The sequence below is a fragment of the Haliotis asinina genome, chromosome 1 (assembly GCF_037392515.1).
Source record: "Haliotis asinina isolate JCU_RB_2024 chromosome 1, JCU_Hal_asi_v2, whole genome shotgun sequence".
NCBI lineage: Eukaryota > Metazoa > Mollusca > Gastropoda > Lepetellida > Haliotidae > Haliotis > Haliotis asinina.
Genome location: NC_090280.1, coordinates 6,355,299 through 6,376,741, shown reverse-complemented (window position 1 = coordinate 6,376,741; position 21,443 = coordinate 6,355,299). Strand labels below are relative to the sequence as shown.

The window sequence follows — 21,443 nt, the reverse complement described above, 5'->3', positions numbered from 1 at the left end:
GACTACACACCCCAAGGACACTTCCCGCTGGAGCGTCCGGATGAAATCGGCTTTCCTGACTTCTTACTGAATATAGATTTCTTTATCAACAACACCATCCCGTTGCTCTTTCGGCATATGCTCCTCAGCAACGTACTGGCATGCATGCGCAGGCAGTTGTTCATGCATTACGATTGAGTTTCTTTTTCAAAGTTTAGCTGAAAAACATTGCCTTCAATTCATGACAAGCGAAATCTTCCTCCTCATTCGACCTCATGCTCACTTTCATGCAAATCTCTCATGCTACACACTAGCAATATTGCTGAAATGGACGTAAAACCATGCTCACTATCCAAAATGAATAAGCACGCAACACTGAACCGATATGTCGCCAAGATGTTTGTGCAAATACCATTCACATTATGGAGTCTCGTCGTAGATGCTTAAGCAAAACACCAATACATACATCAACGAGATTTATTTTTAGCCACTTTGGGCATTGCGGTTCATAAGCACAATGCCGTTTCATGACCTTGGACCTTGGATGAGTTAAGTTGAAGATGCTAGGAAAATACGTTAAACAACAGCTCTTTATAAAAGTCAGAAAACGTTCAACAATTGACACAGTACATGGTACATTTTGTATAAATGGTGTAGGATTAAATCAAAACATTAGCAGACACCAATTTTTAAACATGTACTAAATGTAACTGTTGTGTAAAATATATGAACAGTTGTGCACTACATACATTGTCACAGTGATTTAGAAATACTAAAGCTTCCAATTAAAGGGTAACATACTTATAAATGCGTATTTACATATTTCAGACATCAGACAGCTAGGTGGCAACAAGGCACCAATACGTTTACTTCAAAATGCATGGGAAAGAAGAGTTCCTAACGGGACCTGTGGCCCTTGCCCTTACACATACTGGTTAAGTCAAGACGTGAGTGGAAATCTTTTGAGCACATATACGCATTGTTTATACATATCTTAGAACAGACATGGACTAAGTGGAATGAGCACTTCAGAACCTTACATGAAGAGCAATGTGGTGTACGTTTGAAACGACGATGGATAGAATAATAATTTCAATGATTTGGCTTACAATTCTCATTTCAGACAGTTCATACAATAACATGAATATGTGGAAACTCTCATTTTCATTCGGTATTATATACACAAAAGAATAACAGTATGAAATTTATGAATCACACAAGTGAGTGAGTTCCACGATATGCTCCATAGCGTTAATATTGCAATGTTGAAAGGACATGCATGATTTCAACAAAACCGGAACAATGTAAGATTCACTTAACATAAAACATGACCATATGCTTCACAGTGACCATTGTACCCTTACATTAGAGAATATGTTAAAACGTATTATAATACGTCAGTATTAAACGTATATGAAAATCATATAAATACAGTAGCACAAGGAAACACCAATAAATGTATATATATGTATACTGAGTCAAAAAAGAAACTTTACAAAATGTAATTTTGAAAAATAATGAATAATCTCTCTCTGATGATACATCTATGTATCCGAAATGGGATCCCTATCTTTCGACTCTAGAAAAAACGCTAGCAAAACCCACTCAAACCCATGCATTCGTCGTGCAAATGACGTTCGTGCCAAATCAGGTTTTGCACGTTCACGTGATCTTCGCATCGAAGTTTTCTTCATTTGCACGTGTTAGCAGTGGCCTCAAGAATTGAAACAAAAAGTTAAACCACAGTTCTAACGGTACTTTAAATGGGACGATTGTCAAATGTGGAACGTGAACGTGTCGTTGACATGTTGCAAGCGGGAAGATCAGTTATTGACGTCACAAGGGCAATGGGATGCAGTCGGCCCACTGTGTATGACTTGCGAGATCGTCTACAACAAACTGGCACCATTTCTGATCGCCCAAGGTCGGATTGTCCACGTGTGACGTCACGAACAGAAACCCGTCAAATCGTCATACGTCACCTACGTGACAAATGTCTGCCGGCTACACGAACCGTGGCTGAGGTGTTTAGAGGTCGACTGTTCTCACAGATCTTCATTCTCGACGACCATATTGTGACTTGACATTCTGTGTACCCATGTTTTGGAACGGTGGTGTAGCCTAATGGAACTGATTGTGGCACTGTCAGTGTATCGAGTACATCACACAGATATCAGCAATGAAATAATAACAATTTAACCATAGTGCCCTGAAGAAAGAATGTAAAGTTTCTCTTTTGACACAGTATGTTATTAACACTCATTACACAATTAACAATTTGCACTATAGAGGGTTATATCAATTAAAACATGTCCTATTTATGAAACGACCACGGATAAAAGGATTAAAACCAATTTCGTATAACATGACTTACATTTCTCATTTCAAACCGTTCTTACAATAAAATAAATATAGTGAAACTTTCAGGTACGTTAGATATGCTGTACACAAATGGTGAACAGAGTAACAAGTGCCACATCTATGATCACTTACACAAGTGAGTGAGTTTACCGATAAGGTGTAATCCTTACTACATTCTTTATACTCTGATGCTGCATAGCCTTATTATTGTAACGTCGAGAGGACACGCCTGAATATATCAGAACAGTGTTGGATTCACTCAAAATGAAATAGAAAAGAACATGTTAACTCACAATAATCTCATATACATGAACTCATAAATCAGAATATAGGGAAATACTTAATATCAAAAAGTTTATGAAGAACATAAATATACTGTAGCACGAAAAATAATAAACAATAAACTGAAAACAATCGGACAAATCAATAAATATATATCTATTGAATATCAACAATCAGGCTGTCTTGCCATTGGCAATTTTTGCAAAGTAATAAAATGGAAATCGGGAGAAAAGATCTGTCATAAACCAATAAAAATAACAAAAGAACCGCATAATCTAATGGAAAAGCCTTAGCGCTGTAACAAACATTGAAACAGGTCTTGCAAAACACTACTAGCGAATGTTCCCCTATTCGCCTCTTTCAATGGGACGTTATTCTTCCTTGACTGCAGATGCTGTAAAGTCAATACCAACATATTGTGTTTCTTCTTCCGACCGTTTGATAGTATCGGATGCGGGAGGCAGCCCGCTGAAATCGACGCTGACGTACAGCAAACCATCCTCATCAATTCCGGTTTTCTGTCCCTGTACCAGATAAATAATTACACGAACATGTAATTTTCATTATACAAGTTTAGTTCTGTCATGTATTGGTGTGACGAGACTTTCAAATACCTCTGAACACTTAAAAGGATGCAGAGGTTCATTCATCCACTTCGACTTATGACCGTTCAAGTCTCTGTTCGTTACGGCTGAACTATGCACAAAGTAAGTAATTAAACAGTCCCAGTAGACGTTCAATGATAGGTTGGAACACGGTGAAAAAACATGAGTTTTTCTGACCCAAGTGATCCCGTGACTCATAAAAAGACTACATTATTGGAATCTTTGCTCATTTTACGATGATAGATGTTCATTAAAAAAACCGAAAACAAACAACAGCAACAGAAAAAAACACTGATTTTCATACAAACCAATGTCTGTACACGTATGACCCTGTAATTGTTTACATTGAATTTATTGCAGTACGTCAACATTCCAAATGTCATTTTGCGTGTCTTTCACGATTAAACCTCAATACCGAGTATATCCTCCATGTGACCGGATGACAGCCAGCACTGTCCTTCTCATACGCCCTGTGAATTTTCTGTTTCTCTGAAAGGGCATTCCTCGTGCATAACAGCTTCCAAATGGGCCAGTTTCTGCACAGGCAGATCCTTTTGTAGCACACGACGACCAAAAATGTCCCTGATATGCTCCAAAGGGTTACGGCCAGGGCTCATTCAGTCGTGAGATATGTCAGAGAGTGTTTAAATAACTTCTTTGAGTATATATGTTGGCGTAAACTCTCGGTTGCAACACACAGCTATAGCCTTATCTGTCTGCCTTGTAAACACAGAGAACCTGTCAACACCCGTATCTGCTATTGCACCCATGCTAATGTACCTGAACCCTTGAAGATCCGGGTCAGAAGTGACCCATGCTTGTCGTGAGAGGCGACACACAATATCGTGCTGTCAGACTCGCTGACGTGGTTGACATAATTATGTCGTTGTATGCCAGCTGCGTAGATCGATGCTCATGCTGTTAATCACTGGATTATCAGTTATAGACTCACATATTTAAAGACGCAGACATATAGCTGAAAACTCCCTCCTCATGTACAGCAATGTCCTAAATAGACTAGGACTAACAGTTAGGCTAGACCCTTGGACAGAACTCTATACAACCAGTAGAGGCCAGTTCATGAAGCGAGTGCAGCTTTCTTTCACAACATTACATGTACTTAGTTTGTGAAAAAGTTTCAATCGTACCTCTTTCCTTTCATCACCGACCCCTCCTCCAGAGTGCTCAGCACCAAGACCTGGGGACGAGACATCACGTAAAAGTAACACAGTGTATTGGTGAGCGATACACAGGCTTGTTGTGTCCGACAGTAGCAAGCATTAGACCAAACTATGCACTAAAGCCTTGTGTACATATCTAAACTAACAGGCAAAAGAAAGGTTTCACCCAATTCTCGAGTCAATAAAATAAAAAAACAAACACAAATATGAGAATTCTGACAATTGGTTTATAAACAGAATCATTTTCCAATATTCTGTTGAAATAACCATCAAAATATCGGCACTCTGATGGCCACAAAAGACAATTTAAGAGAGAGAGGGCAAAATAAAAAAAATGCACAAATATAGAGTCAACTGGCATGTCCACGGAAAGTCACAATAACCCCAGAAATGACAGAGTAGAGTCTTTAATAGCGCGTGTGACCACCCTGGGCATCAATGCACGCAAGAACACGCCTCCGTATTGATGTCGTCAGGCGCCGGATGACGTCAGCAGGGATCCCGTTCCAAATGTTGATCAGAGCTTGTTCAAGTTCCTGCTGGCTACCTGGAGGTGGCACCAGCTGTCTCAAATGGCGGTCAAGGTGATCCAAAGGTATCCAATGGGGTTCATGTCTGGAGAGTTGGCTGGCCATGGCAAAGACAGTGACGTTAGCGTTCTCGGGGTAGTCTCTTGTAAGTCTGGCAACATTGTCATGTTGCAATATCGATCCTCTTGGCTGTCGTTGGAGGAAAGGAACGACGACTGGTCTCAGTACCTCATCAATGTATCGCTGGGCAGTCAGATTACCTCGCAATACGATCTGCTGGGTCGTTGTTTGACCACAGATCCCGCCCCAAACCATGATACCTCCGCTTCCAAACGGATGAACCTCTCTAATGCAGTTTGGCGCGTTACGTTCGCCTCTTCGTCGATAAACTCGCACTCGGCCATCATTCCTGAAGAGACAAAACCTACTCTCGTCTGTGAACAGCACTCTCGACCAATCACGTCGCTGCCACCGACGTACTGTACGTGCCCATCGCACTCTGCGTTGACAGTGTAAAAGGGTCAGGGCCAATCCATGGAAGGGGCGGTAAGCTCGTAAACCAGCTGCACTGATGACATGGCCGAATGCCGTCGCCGCTGTTGACGTCGCCGTGACGAATCGGTTCCGGAGATGTATCTGCCGGATGTAGCGACCTTCAGGCGCAGTGGTAACCCTCGGTCTTCCTGATCTTGGTCTGTCTTTTGTCTGGCCTGTCTGCTGGTACCGTATCAGCAAGTTCTTGATGGTGGTTTGGCTGCAGTTGAAGGTTCTGGCAATTTGGTGTTGAGAAGCGCCCATAGTGGCCATACCGATGGCTTGGTCACGTTGCTCTTGTCTAAGTCTTGGCATACAGTTGATGTTTTTTTTTATCTACTGAATGTCGGCTCTTTCCAACAGGAGTATTTATGCATCCGTACTGCACGTGCATCACTAGCAATGCCTCAAAAGGTCGTTTTGCACGTGCTTGCATATGCATAATTCAATTTGCTGCGTTTGAGGCAATGTTTTCTGTTTACGAAAGCTGTGCTATAGTCCAATAATTCCTGCTAAGAATCAAACCCGGATCAGCCCTTATAACATTTTTTGTTCGGAAAAATTAGGTTGAAACCTTTCTTTTGCCCGACAGTTTATGTTTTCGCATCTTGGCCAAGAACACCGATACTATAGGAAGATCAATCCTCCCTGTTATCGACAAAAAACAGCAAACAATGTGTCAGGTCACAATAGTTGACGTCTCCCCCTCCCCATCCCCCTTTTACACACACAAACACCCACCACCCCATTTCCCCCTACCCTTACCTCCTTGTGAGACAACAACGGGGAACAACATCTGACAGCTCTGATCTGGCTATGAGGGGGGTTAATGATAAAAAGAAGCTGATATCTATTAAGCCATGTACACTTTGTGCATACAGAACTGATGAGGATTACATGAAACTTTATAACAACTCGATAAAAAAAGTCCTAATTAAGAAATCAATTAATTAAAAGTGTATTTACACAATGACCCTACTAACAGCGGAGCTGCCCTCCAACCCCTTCTCTCACCCTCCTCCCGCCTGCCCCTCTCTAGTAAAAGGATATCATTATGTTTTGTCGCTCGAAATGTTCATTGTGATTCAATTCCGTCAATGCTATTGTACTCCCTTCATATCAAAAACTTTACACTACAATAGGGTAAACGATCGGTGGCAATTTATTTTGAAAAGGCATCAACTACTACAAGAAGGTAGCTTTATCTCTCAAGTCAAAGACAATATTATACCATACCCTTTTTCGTCTTCTTCCCCTTCTTATTTCCCTTCTTTTCGGGTTGAGCATAGATATCCTCAGTTTGACCTGAGCAGAGGAAACGAAAATATACATCACTTCTACTTGGACCATTGCAGATACAATGGAATATAACTATAAAGAGCACACCATGCTAATATTACCAATTTAACATGAAATCATGATACCGAATTAACCGAAGTGCTAAGAGTCTACATAAATGCATATAATATTATTCTGTAATTTGGAAAGGTACCTTCCAACTTCTTCCTCGTTTTTCCTCTATTCTTCTTCTTTTTCTCCTTCTGAGGCATCGCATACAGGTCTTCTACTGTATCTGTCGCGATCATTTATCAAAATGACAGCTGTATATGATAATGTCGTTTATATACATGCATAAAACTCTCTGATATGTAGCATTTTACACCAGTCACGTGATACCATAAGTAATATTTGTCCCAACACGATCCTAACACGACTTAATGACGCAGTCTCTCATACTGAAGTGTAACGTTCTGTGTAGCACGAGAAATGCGAATATATTCTGTTTTGGTACTAATATTCAAGTTACGAGAGAAGATATTTTCATTTAACTGTTTCTGTTAACTGATATTTTCACGTATCATCTTCTCGTCAACGCTCCACCACTATGCCGTGTCAATGCCAGTGTATTATCCAGTGTTAAAGGACATGCCATGGCAGTACTGTACGTGTTCGTTGCGTCACACTAGCAATGGAACCAATGGGGCGTTGTTGTTGATCATGCAGCTTACCGCTTTTCTTAACTGGCTTGTTCACAACAGCGTACACGTCGTTGTTGCCAACTCCACCCCCTGAAGGGGTTACATTCACGTCAGCCGATGTCTCATACATGTCGTTTTCTGCCACCACTGCACCAAAGACAAGGACAACATTTTTAAGAAATATTCTCACATAATGGAAGTCATCGTGGCTACCCTGTATTGTAAGCAGTTCTAAGTACTTTCTCATGTTCAACTGTATCATTGGTGATGGAATCTAATTATGCAGATAAGTAAAACATGCAATAAGAAAAAAAAACTTTATACCATTCACATGATTTTAAGATGCGACAAAAATAAGAAAAATTAACACTCTATCTCTGAAGATGTGAATATTAGTTATACCTCGGTCTTCCTCCCCTTCCCTGAAATGACATTTGGGGAGAATCGTTATCCTGGGAAAATATTTCCAGCAGAGACAAAACATTAATTAAATAAGATGTTAAGCAATTCACAAATTTAGCATCAGAAGGAATATTACTGTTAATGATTACTCAGCGTATGTGTCAAAGACAGACCTTTACCTATAATGATTACTCAGCGTATGTGTCAAAGACAGATCTTTACCTATAATGATTACTCAGCGTATGTGTCAAAGACAGATCTTTACTGATAATGATTACTCAGCGTATGTGTCAAAGACAGATCTTTACTATTAATGATTAATCAGTGTATGTGTCAAAGATAGATCTTTACTGATAATGATTACTCAGCGTATGTGTCAAAGACAGATCTTAACTATTAATGATTACCCAGCGTATGCGTCAAAGACAGATCTTTACTATTAATGATTAATCAGCGTATGTGTCAGAGACAGATGCATCCATCTCAGCTCAAACAACAACCACTAAAAGTCTTTTTTCCAGTGATGATGTAAACAAAACATCTTCAGAGAAGTTGTGGAATAGAGATTCCATAACATAGCCAGATACAAACCCACGATGCGCCATCGAGGAGCCTTGACCTGAAGAAAACATTTGGCATGAGGTAGAATATTGTATACATGTTCCGGAAATTAACGACAGTGAGCGATGCCCTTATTAGGCATAGTTCATGCTGAAAATTAGCAAGTTTTCTTTAAGTATAGCGGCTGCCAGGTGACAATGTAGGCACTGTCTTACCTTTCTCTTTTTTCCTCCACTTCATCAAGACGACGACAGTGAGGACTATTACACCAACTAAAACTACACTCACTGCACATGCGATTATTCTGAGGTTGGTAGGGTCTGCACAAAACGAAAAGAAACAAACACACTTTACCAATGTAAACATTTTATGGACAACAAAACATCATGTCTTATTTTGAAATCTGAAAACACATGGGCGATTTCTCTATACATGCAAATATATCATTACTGAGGTATTGCATTTCAAACAATTCTATTACGACATCAGTACTTCATTTGTAAGTGTTTTCATCGTTTAGCTAACATCTAATGTTTGAAAAACAGTCTGTAGAACGGATGTCTATGTTACTTGAGATCTCAGCGAGACATTTTAATGAAAGACACAGTGAGACCTATTGTTTCTGTATGTCATACCTGTGTCTGTGGTTACACTGGTGGAGGTATAGTTGCTCTCGCCGTGTTCATTCTGTGCATTGATCCGAAATTCGTAGACTGTTCCAGGCTCCAGGCCATCAATGTCCAGTTGGAGGGTGTCGTCCTCTGTTGGCCGTGCTGGATGTGTGGTCCACTGTCCGCCAGATTGCCTGTATTGTATGGTGAAGCTCTGTGTGGCGCCACCGTTGAAACCCTTCTCCCATCTCAGGGTGACTAAGCGTGGACGGATGTTCACTGCCGTCAGGTTGCTTGGTAGGTGCGGCCTGGCTGTGAAACAAAGTTTATGTCTAAACAGTGTCATCACTCTCGATTAGATACTGATATATCCTCTGCTCAGTATGATAACAAATATAACTCTCATACACCCTTGGGGGTGATACAGCATTATCGAAATTCCGACGTGGTGTGGTTGTCATTATCTCGTGGTTATAAAACTACCTATTACCACATTTGTTTAATCTCAACCTGCAGATTTCGTTTTGATATCAGACACTTTGTATGTTTAATCAAATATCTGCTAAAATGTAAAACTTACTAATTTTCCCACAAGCTGTGTGACAGTTCATGTTCAATTCTGATGCTAAAATGATAGACATACATTTCTCTGTCGAAAATAGTGCAGTTCTGAGAAAGGTAACTAACATTTAGAAAGCAGTGGTATCTCCAGATCCAGTGTGCCTTCTGCATTGTTAACACGGACAGTGTAATTAATATAGTCCTCTTGTTTGACATCAACTATGGTCACACTTCCTGTAACACGGACACCGTCAGTGATGGCCTCAGTAGTACTGATTGGTCTTCCATTTGGCTTTTTTCTCCACGTGAAGGTTGGCTGCGGGAAAGCTATGACAGTCAAACTAAGAGTCACATTTTCGTGTAGATTCGACGTGAACACCAGTTCGTCAGATGAAGATAAATCTCGCCTTGGAACACCTGAATAAACAATATAAGCGGACATAAAATGTATGCATAAATATATACACAAAATACATGCATAAAACATACACAGAACATATTCACATGTAACAGTGAACCTAATGCAACAATGCTTTCCACATGTGTGAAATCAAACAGATCTTATGATAGAATACATCTCTGAAGACCAGTATTCACGAAAACATAACTAAGGTATATTAGTCCCGAGACAGTTGTTACTGTTATCTTCTTCCCAACTCATGAGGAACTCAGCGCCTGAGAACAGCCAATCTCGACCATTCCTCGAAATAGACTCCAGGAGGTGTATAAGGCAAAATAGTGGAGAAAAATAATATGGATGAATCAGAGTCAGTGTTGGCCTATAAATGGTGTCGCTGCTCACAACAGTATCAATGAATATGGCCTACACATAGTATCGCCACTCAGCACAGTATCATTGATGCTGGCCTACAGATAGTGTCGCCGCTCACAATAGTATCACTGAAGCTGGCCTACAGATAGTGTCGCCGCTCACAATAGTATCACTGAAGCTGGCCTACAGATAATGTCGCCACTCAGAACCGAAGCTGGCCTATAGATGGTGTCGTTACAACAGTATTAATGAATATGGCCTACACATACTATCGCCACTCAGCACAGTATCATTGATGCTGCCCTACAGATAGTGTCGCCGCTCACAATAGTATCACTGAAGCTGGCCTACAGATAGTGTCGCCGCTCACAATAGTGTCACTGATGCTGGCCTACAGATAGTGTCGCCGCTCACAATAGTATCACTGTAGCTGCCCTACAGATAGTATCGCCACTCAGCACAGTATCATTGATGCTGGCCTACAGATAGTGTCGCCGCTCACAATAGTATCACTGAAGCTGGCCTACAGATAGTGTCGCCGCTCACAATAGTATCACTGAAGCTGGCCTACAGATAATGTCGCCACTCAGAACCGAAGCTGGCCTATAGATGGTGTCGTTACAACAGTATTAATGAATATGGCCTACACATACTATCGCCACTCAGCACAGTATCATTGATGCTGCCCTACAGATAGTGTCGCCGCTCACAATAGTATCACTGAAGCTGGCCTACAGATAGTGTCGCCGCTCACAATAGTGTCACTGATGCTGGCCTACAGATAGTGTCGCCGCTCACAATAGTATCACTGTAGCTGCCCTACAGATAGTGTCGCCGCTCACAATAGTATCACTGATGCTGGCCTCCAGATAGTCACGCCGCTCACAATAGTATCACTGCAGCTGCCCTACAGATAGTGTCGCCGCTCACCATAGTATCACTGATGCTGGCCTACAGATAGTGTCGCCGCTCACAATAGTATCACTGCAGCTGGCCTATAGATAGTGTCGCCGCTCACAATTGTATCACTGATGCTGCCCTACAGATAGTGTCGCTATTCAGAACATTATTATATAAGCTCACCAACAGATGATTTCGCAGATGAGAAGGTCATGGAAAATATGAGGGAAACATCAGACTTGCAAAAATTGCAAACCTTTAAAACTAGTGAGTTGTTGTAAGGGGTACTGAGTCCTAGCAGGGTACACTCAGGGTACTTTATTTATAAACTGTGGATTATCACGAGTCCCCACACATTGAACAAGATCACACCCATCACGGATTGTGTTGGTCACGGGGTATTCGGATGTTAGTTTTAGCAATTATAAATTAGGGGGGGGGGTGTAGTTGTAGTTTTTCTATACAAACACATTCAATTTTACTATACCGTGTTCAGTACATCCATGTGTTTTGATGTACAATACAAGTGAACATTGAGGGTAGAAGACCTTCATGAATGGTACTTACAACTAACTTGTAACTGAAGAGTCTGTGAAGCACCTCCGAGCAAGTTCTCAGCAGCGCAGAAGTAATTTCCCCCTTCCAGGCAGGACACATTTAGCAGCATCGTGGTGAGAGTCTGTCGGCCAGGGTTGATGCCTTTGCTACTTCCTATACTGTGCGTCTTGTTCCTGATCTCAATGGATGAGGCGGGTTTACTTCTCACGTCACACTGTAGAGTGACGTTGTCGTGTTCCCTTACCGTCGTGGTTCTGGTCCCAGACGTGACACCAAAATATTCCACTTGAGGCGCATCTAAAATAATTTCGGATAATTTCGTCAATAAAGCAGACTATCGGCGATATACAATACTCTAATAGACAGACTCAAGCAATGATGCGTCAGACTTACAGTTGTGTAAGGGGGGCATTGTGTAATTACAACCTCATAGCTGTTATCACTGCACATAGTATCACTGTGTTCTACCTTCACATACACATTGTAACTTACATTGCACCTCCAGTGTTACATATAAAGATGAGCTTTCTCTCTGTGTTCCTCCCGAGCAGGATGTAACCTCGTTGTTGGCTGTACACAGATATTCTCCTGCAGCATCATGCTGTATGTTGCTCAGATAAAGAGTCCCAGTGTCAGAGACCCTTGCACCTTTCTTCGTCCAGACTACTGACGTCACCTCCGGGTTTGCTTCCGGCTGACAACTGATACTCACGTCTTCTGTTTCGTTCACCACTATCTTAGCATTATTACCGGGCAGGATTGGTGGAACTGAAATGTGCCCATTATTTTAGAAATCTATACAAAAAAAAAATCACTACTTTTTTGATAAATGACAAATACTCATTCAACCATATTAAACGATTTTCAGGCTTAAAGGAGGAACTTCATTAAAATGTATTGCCAGATCTATTTTAGCTCCTGCTAAAAGATTGGAAAACATCGATCATATAAATGAAGGAAAATAAATTATTGTTGTATCTTAGATGTTCCCCTTAGACTTCTCCCCGCTACATATGTTTGAGATATAACCCTCAGAACCACCACCATGACGCCTTTATGTTTGACATAACCTTTAGAACCAACACCATGAACGCATCCATGTTTTAAATATATTATTTTATGACCGTTAGAACCACCACCATTACACTCTCTATGTCTTAAAGTATGCTGGATATAACTGTTAGAAGCACCAGCATGGCACCATCTATGCCTTAAAATATGGTCGATATAACCGTTAGAACCACCACCATCACACCCTCTATGTCTTAAAGTATGCTGGATAAAACCGTTAGAAACACCAAAACAACACCCTCTATGCCTTAAAGTATGCTGGATATAACTGTTAGAACCGCCACCATCACACCCTCTATGACATAAAGTATGCTGGATATAGCCGTTAGAACAACCACCATGGAGCCCTTATGTCTTAAAGTATGCTGGATATAACCGTTAGAACCACGACCACAACACCATCTATGCCTTAAGGAATGCTAGATACAACCGGTAGGACCACCACCACAACACCTTCTATGAATTAAAGTATGGTAGATATAACCGTTGGAACCACCAACATAACACCACCTATGACTTAAAGAATGCTGGATATAACTGTTAGAACCACCAAGATAACACACTCTATGCCTTAAAGTATGCTGGATATAACCGGTAGAAACACCACCATCACACCCTGTATGCCTTAAAGTATGCTGGATATAAATGTTAGAACCACCAGCATGGAGCCTCGATGTCTTAAAGTATGCTGGATATAACCGATAGAACCACCACCACAACGCCTTCCAAGTCTTAACGTATGCTGAATATGACCGTTAGAACCACCACCATGGAGCCTTTATGCCTTCATGTATGCTGGACATAACCGTTAGGACCAAGACCACCATACCATCTATGCATTAGAGTATGCTAGATATAACCGATAGGACCACCGCCACAACACCATGTATGTCTTAAAGTATGCTGGATATAACCGTTAGAACCACCACCATAACACTCTGTATGTCTTAAAGGATGCTGGATATAACCGTTAGAACCACCACCATAACACTCTGTATGTCTTAAAGGATGCTAGATATAACCGTTAGAACCACCACCATAACACTCTGTATGTCTTAAAGGATGCTAGATATAAGCGTTAGAACCACCACCATAACACTCTGTATGTCTTAAAGGATGCTAGATATAAGCGTTAGAACCACCACCATAACACTCTGTATGTCTTAAAGGATGCTAGATATAACCGTTAGAACCACCACCATAACACTCTGTATGTCTTAAAGGATGCTAGATATAACCGTTAGAATCACCACCATAACACTCTGTATGTCTTAAAGGATGCTAGATATAACCGTTAGAATCACCACCATAACACTCTGTATGTCTTAAAGGATGCTAGATATAACCGTTAGAATCACCACCATAACACTCTGTATGTCTTAAAGGATGCTAGATATAACCGTTAGAATCACCACCATAACACTCTGTATGTCTTAAAGGATGCTAGATATAACCGTTAGAATCACCACCATAACACTCTGTATGTCTTAAAGGATGCTAGATATAACCGTTAGAATCACCACCATAACACTCTGTATGTCTTAAAGGATGCTAGATATAACCGTTAGAACCACCACCACAACACCCTGTATGTCTTAAAGGATGCTAGATATAACCGTTAGAATCACCACCATAACACTCTGTATGTCTTAAAGGATGCTAGATATAAGCGTTAGAACCACCACCATAACACTCTGTATGTCTTAAAGGATGCTAGATATAACCGTTAGAATCACCACCATAACACTCTGTATGTCTTAAAGGATGCTAGATATAACCGTTAGAACCACCACCATAACACTCTGTATGTCTTAAAGGATGCTAGATATAAGCGTTAGAACCACCACCATAACACTCTGTATGTCTTAAAGGATGCTAGATATAACCGTTAGAATCACCACCATAACACTCTGTATGTCTTAAAGGATGCTAGATATAACCGTTAGAATCACCACCATAACACTCTGTATGTCTTAAAGGATGCTAGATATAACCGTTAGAATCACCACCATAACACTCTGTATGTCTTAAAGGATGCTAGATATAACCGTTAGAACCACCACCATAACACCCTGTATGTCTTAAAGGATGCTAGATATAACCGTTAGAATCACCACCATAACACTCTGTATGTCTTAAAGGATGCTAGATATAAGCGTTAGAACCACCACCATAACACTCTGTATGTCTTAAAGGATGCTAGATATAAGCGTTAGAACCACCACCATAACACTCTGTATGTCTTAAAGGATGCTGGATATAACCGTTAGAACCACCACCATAACACTCTGTATGTCTTAAAGGATGCTGGATATAACCGTTAGAACCACCACCATAACACTCTGTATGTCTTAAAGGATGCTAGATATAAGCGTTAGAACCACCACCATAACACTCTGTATGTCTTAAAGGATGCTAGATATAAGCGTTAGAATCACCACCATAACACCCTGTATGTCTTAAAGGATGCTAGATATAACCGTTAGAATCACCACCATAACACTCTGTATGTCTTAAAGGATGCTAGATATAACCGTTAGAATCACCACCATAACACTCTGTATGTCTTAAAGGATGCTAGATATAACCGTTAGAACCACCACCATAACACCCTGTATGTCTTAAAGGATGCTAGATATAACCGTTAGAATCACCACCATAACACTCTGTATGTCTTAAAGGATGCTAGATATAAGCGTTAGAACCACCACCATAACACTCTGTATGTCTTAAAGGATGCTAGATATAAGCGTTAGAACCACCACCATAACACCCTGTATGTCTTAAAGGATGCTAGATATAACCGTTAGAACCACCACCATAACACTCTGTATGTCTTAAAGGATGCTAGATATAAGCGTTAGAATCACCACCATAACACTCTGTATGTCTTAAAGGATGCTAGATATAACCGTTAGAATCACCACCATAACACCCTGTATGTCTTAAAGGATGCTAGATATAACCGTTAGAATCACCACCATAACACCCTGTATGTCTTAAAGGATGCTAGATATAACCGTTAGAATCACCACCATAACGCCTCTATGCCTTAATGCATGCTGGATATAAACGTTGGAACCACCACCATAACACCCTCTATGCCTTAAAGTATGCTCAATATAACCTTTAGAACCAGCAACATAAAACCCTCTGTGTCTTAATGTATGCTGGATATAACCGTTAGAACTACCACCATAACCCTATCTCTGTCTTAACATATGCTAGGTACAACCGTTAGAACCACCACCATGACACTGCTATGTCTTAAAGGATGCTAGATATAACCATTAGATCTACCACCACCACACCATCTATACCTTAAAGCATGCTGGATATAACCGTTAGAACCAGCAACATACCACCATCTGTGTCTTAAAGTATGCTAGATATAGCCGTTAGAACCACCACCACCATGACACGTCTATGTCTTAAAGTATGATAGATATAACCATTAGAACTACCACCATAACAACCTGTATGCCTTAAAGTATGCTAGATATATCCGTTGGAACCACCACCATAACATTCCTTATGACATAAAGTACGCTACATACATAAAGTGTTACCAATTAATTAAAACGATTACTACGTACAATGAATTTTATTGACTTGACTAAAATATTTTCATTTATAGTTTGTTGCAGACTAATATAGAAAGGAGTTTATATCTAAGTTTTAGGAATGTATAAAAAAAAGCTGACATACTTTGGACATTTTAGAAAGGAAGCGTCTTCCACAAAAGCAACATATGGGCAAATGCAATACACTGACACCAAAAAGACCAGCATTTTAGGATCTACACGAATGTCTTAACTTAGAGTGTGGAATATTCATCTTCGTTTCACCACACAGGAATTCTTTAGGAATAACACCCTGTATGTCTTAGGAATTTTGTCATATTTAAGATAATTTTCATTTGAATAATGGAAATCAAATTGGTATATTGGTAATTTTTTTGGTATGTAGGAATCACTATTCCATAAAATTCCCAATTATATGTAAAAGCAGAACTGTGGATCTTTGGAATAGCCAAATTAGACTTGTTGTCAAATTGTATGGAGAAATGAGTCGATGGTGGAAATAAGTCCATAAGATAATCAGAAGTTTGCATATTACCAATTTTGTAAATTGTCCAAAGTTTATAAAGGTAACCAACCAGTTTTATTGCACAAACTAGATCTTGAAGGGAATAATGGAAGACAAGTTACAATGATTCCTGCTTTAAAGCTGGACAATTTACAGTTTATCACAAATATCCATATCCCAGATTTCCGAAGTATATTCTGTGATAGGTCTTGCATACATTTCATGCATGCTTGACAGAATATTTCTGGGTAGGACGTTTTAATAATGTTCCATTAACAGACACATTGTCGTCTATCAGAGATAGTTACTTCACTCACTGAGTACGTTTCCACGAATTCCATAGTTTTCTAATTTGTGCAATAAACTGTTGTGTCAAGCCCTACAAAAAATATCACAAAATAGCATACAGCACAGGTGGCGATTATGCAGGAACTGAGCACATATTGTGATACATTTCTTTGCTGGGATGTAGTAGAATGACTAGCAGTAACACCCCACTGGAATATATCTAAAAGGGCATGTTCATGGGAATGGTCGTGCGAATGCTTCACCGTTATTCTTTCAAGGATTTTCCTAAGGATGGATTATAAACTAACAGGTCTGTAACTAGCTAGGAGGAAATTAATTGTATCTCGTTCTTTCAAAATAGGAGTGACATTGACCCGCTTTCATTATGGTAAGAAATACAGTCACACAGTGATGTATTATACAACAAACCACCCGTGAAGGTCCCGGAGTAAAAAAGGCCTTCCGCAGCCCATGCTTGCCATAAAAGGCGACTGTGATTGTCGTAAGAGGCGACTAACGGGATCGGGTGGTCAGGCTCGCTGACTTGGTTGACACATGTCATCGGTTCCCAATTGCGCAGATCGATGCTCATGCTGTTGACCATTGGATTGTCTGGTCCAGAATCGATTATTTACAGACCACCGCCATATAGATGGAATATTGCTGAGTGCGGCGTAAAACTAAACTCACTCACTATACAACAAAGAAGGAGGTTCAGCTATAGATGTATAAAGTCGTTTTAACAAGTTCATGTTGATACTATATGGTCTATTAGATTTGTCTGCTGGTGGAGGGCTTGATCATATCAGATACTTCTTTTATGGTTAAAATGACATTTGGTTAACACAGCGATGGCTAACAGATGGCAAAGACTTGGCCCCATTATAAACGTTTGAAGCAGATACAAAATATTCATTCAATGTTTGTGCTTTTTCCAAACCTGTAACACTGAAGGTGTCCCTGAATCAGCAAAGACAAGAGGGGGATGTGTCCTGATTAAATAGTAACCCACTGAGTAGACTGAGTTGATCAAAATTAGATTAAGAGTTTTCCTTGGCTATTGTTTTCAGACTATTTACTATATTTCTTTGCCTTTTAGGTTTAAATAGCTCAGAAGTATTCATAGATCGAAATGCATTTATCCTTAGGCGTTGTTCACATGTCTTGTAAATATGCTACGAGAGGTGTTGAAATAGTCTTTAGACTAACTATACTCTCGATGTCCAGTGTTTGGACAGCTTCCACTGTATTCTCACGGAATCATTAGCAAATTGACATCCAACATTCTGTGTGGGTAATGTGGTTAACGAGGTTTGTGGTCATCACAACATAAGGGTGCAGCGTTTCTTGTAAATTCGCAGAAAATGGAAACCGATCTTCCATTTGGTACCTAATGATAGATTACTTATCTGGCGCCTATGTCCAGGTACATTGCCTGCTGACGGAGCTAGGTACACTAATATTCCCGACCATAGGACACTATATATCGTACTTTCCGATAGTTTTTCAACTCCCCGGGGAACACACAGTCATACTGTATGTGGGGGCCAGTGAACTAAACACTCACAATGCCAGCGTTTCCTCGCGGGTTTGATTTTACAGCTTGGTGAACTGACACAATGTCGATCTAAGTAGCTTGTCCAAGGATACTACTTAAATGTGCCCATGTCGGGACTCGAACCTAGGTGCCTCCTCGGACCCAGGCCTCCATCGTGATAGGCAGACTCATTACCGCTGCACTATGACACTACCTCCTGGATAATGGTCCTCAGATAATACCATAAAAAATATGTTCAACATAGTACTGGATGACTTCCCGCCATCACCAACATTCTAATTTTTCCAAGACATTGTGTTCAGATATACAGTATATTGATACAGGTGCTACATTCAGTAATTAGGTTGAACCCTTAACATCATGTCTTTGTGATAGCATTAGCATAAGTTATGTCCCTATGATGATAATGGGGTGGATAGTGTCCCCAAAACTAGTTCTTTCAGTAAACATGAAGGGGGAGTCACCTTAACAAGCAGTAATTATCGGTAGTTTCAAATTGCTTTTTTGTGCAGTTTAATGTCTAAGTTTGATCCTAAGGGACTTCTATCGATCTCAAACATACAAACTGTTGCTTGCATACTTTGTTTCCTGGCGTTTGTGATGCATTTTATTGCAGAGTTTATGTTTTGCATGAGTGACAAGCCAAGATACAAAACAGGGATCGTGAGGCTGGAACATAGCAAAAACAATTTGCCTGAGGCTGACAGATAACATGTGGTAAAATAAAGCATAAAAACAACTGCATGTTGAATGTTCCTCGTAGATATACCTTTTAGAACACCCATACACCCCTCCGACTCCACATTCAGGTGTGTTAGGTATACCCGTTAGAAACCCACCAAACCTCATCCCACCCCACCCCTACTTAATATGTATGCATATTGAAACATCAACAGATATTTGCGAAAAGACAAGATAAAGAGGATAGTTACGGATTTTTTATGGATTATATATCAGGACGAATATATTTTTCGTCATTTAGCTGAGATTTGTCAAATCTTTCTTGGGATATGGCGCTAACAATCTCTATATGGACAAAACCCTCAGCTTCTTGCTGTGACCTTTCTTTCTACATTCAGAGCCCTAACGAGCTTATTTCGTATGTGAACTGCAACGAAAATCAAACATACGTGTAGTTCACACACGAGTGATTACAACTGTTTTTACAATTTACGTCAATATTTTACCGCAACTAAAATTATTACAATTTCCATTAGTTTTATTACAATTTACCTCAAGTTAATTACAATTTGCGTTTCTTATTAAAGTGTACATCGTAACAGGCTCATTAAGCGTCCATGGTTTACACCAGGTTTAAATATCGTAACAAAGATCTGGCCAAAGTGATAGCAGAATATGGGAGGTTGATAAACCGTGACTGCACATGAGCACCGGCGGTGTTAGTCTTCAGTTTGCCCCTTCAGTCAAAATGACAAGCTAACAAGAAAGTTATCATGTTACACATATTATCAAAGGGACAAAGGCGAAGACAAAGATTAGGTTAATTTAGTTCAGTTTTCAATCCAACACCATCACTAGATAAATGAACTTACATAACCCGCATTACACCAGTTTCCGTCTTTGTTCAGCTGTTTCCAGTGAGTGAGTGAGTGAGTGAGTGAGTGAGTCAGTGAGTCAGTGAGTCAGTCAGTCAGTCAGTCAGTCAGTCAGTCAGTCAGTCAGTCAGTAAATATTTAACATCACATTGGCAATGCCACAGCCATGTCGTAACGAGAATAAGTTTAACGTTGCTAATTTTCCAAATAGCCAAGGAGAATCTTTTGAAGCCTGTTCAATTGTGAGTATCAAGTGGCCGAAGATGGAACCATTGATTCTGGCTCAAATTTGTGAAGAAAATGTTTGTCATTCACTAAACAAGTTTTCTCCTGTTAGTAGTGTGTAACCCTGTTTGATTGACACACAGTGGCAGCTGATGAATCTACACCCAGTACTTACAGTGGACGTCGACTTGTACGCCATCCTCTCCTGGTGGATGAATGCCATTATTTGCCGTACATCTGTACCAGCCCCTACTGGATCTATTCACACGACTGATGGTGTAGATCGGACTGGGCCCGTTCTGCAGGGTGACATCTTCATGGTACCAAGTGAAGGAGGTTGGTGCAGGGTTAGCTCCCTTGACTGAACAGTTGAGAGTCACATTTGACTCGTTGACCAGGAACGTAAACCCGGAACATGGCGTCACGGCGTGTATTTCAACTGTTGGAGAATCTGTAATAACATATACTTCTATATTAATGAGAAACAAGTTGTGATATGCAAGTATGCGATTGCGCTGGGGAAGTACATCCAGGGCATGGTGTGTGTAGCATTTTAATGCATTGTTACTAAGTAAATAGATGCATGTATGTTTATATGTACGTGAGGAAAGCAGGAAAGTATGTGAAGAGAATGTCTATGTATAAATCTGTTTGAATTACGGAAAAAATATTATGATATTTTGTGTCCATTTTTGTGTATCATTTGAGGAGTAAATACATTGTTTGCACAGACGTGAAAAAAAATGATTCAAGGATGAATTTAATAATTGTTTTAGGATATTCAGAGGTAATTGTCACTTTAGGAATGCAACCTGTTTATAAATGAAACCAATATTTGAG

General features: G+C 40.2%; 1 protein-coding gene across 1 annotated transcript in view; it reads right to left on the bottom strand.

Moving 5' to 3' along the window:
• Positions 1-442: 442 nt before the first annotated feature.
• LOC137286596 (neural cell adhesion molecule 2-like) overlaps positions 443-21,443 on the bottom strand; it is a 36,200-nt gene continuing 15,199 nt past the window's right edge. The window contains exons 5-17 of the mRNA XM_067818546.1: positions 20,779-21,054; positions 12,309-12,584; positions 11,826-12,113; positions 9,713-10,003; positions 9,050-9,337; positions 8,630-8,734; positions 8,445-8,472; positions 7,854-7,873; positions 7,482-7,598; positions 6,965-7,045; positions 6,709-6,777; positions 4,376-4,425; positions 443-3,146 (exon numbers count right to left, since the gene is read on the bottom strand). Of these exons, the coding sequence (XP_067674647.1) occupies positions 2,994-3,146; positions 4,376-4,425; positions 6,709-6,777; positions 6,965-7,045; positions 7,482-7,598; positions 7,854-7,873; positions 8,445-8,472; positions 8,630-8,734; positions 9,050-9,337; positions 9,713-10,003; positions 11,826-12,113; positions 12,309-12,584; positions 20,779-21,054 (2,042 nt within the window). The 3' untranslated portion in view covers positions 443-2,993. The remainder of the gene's footprint in view (positions 3,147-4,375; positions 4,426-6,708; positions 6,778-6,964; positions 7,046-7,481; positions 7,599-7,853; positions 7,874-8,444; positions 8,473-8,629; positions 8,735-9,049; positions 9,338-9,712; positions 10,004-11,825; positions 12,114-12,308; positions 12,585-20,778; positions 21,055-21,443) is intronic.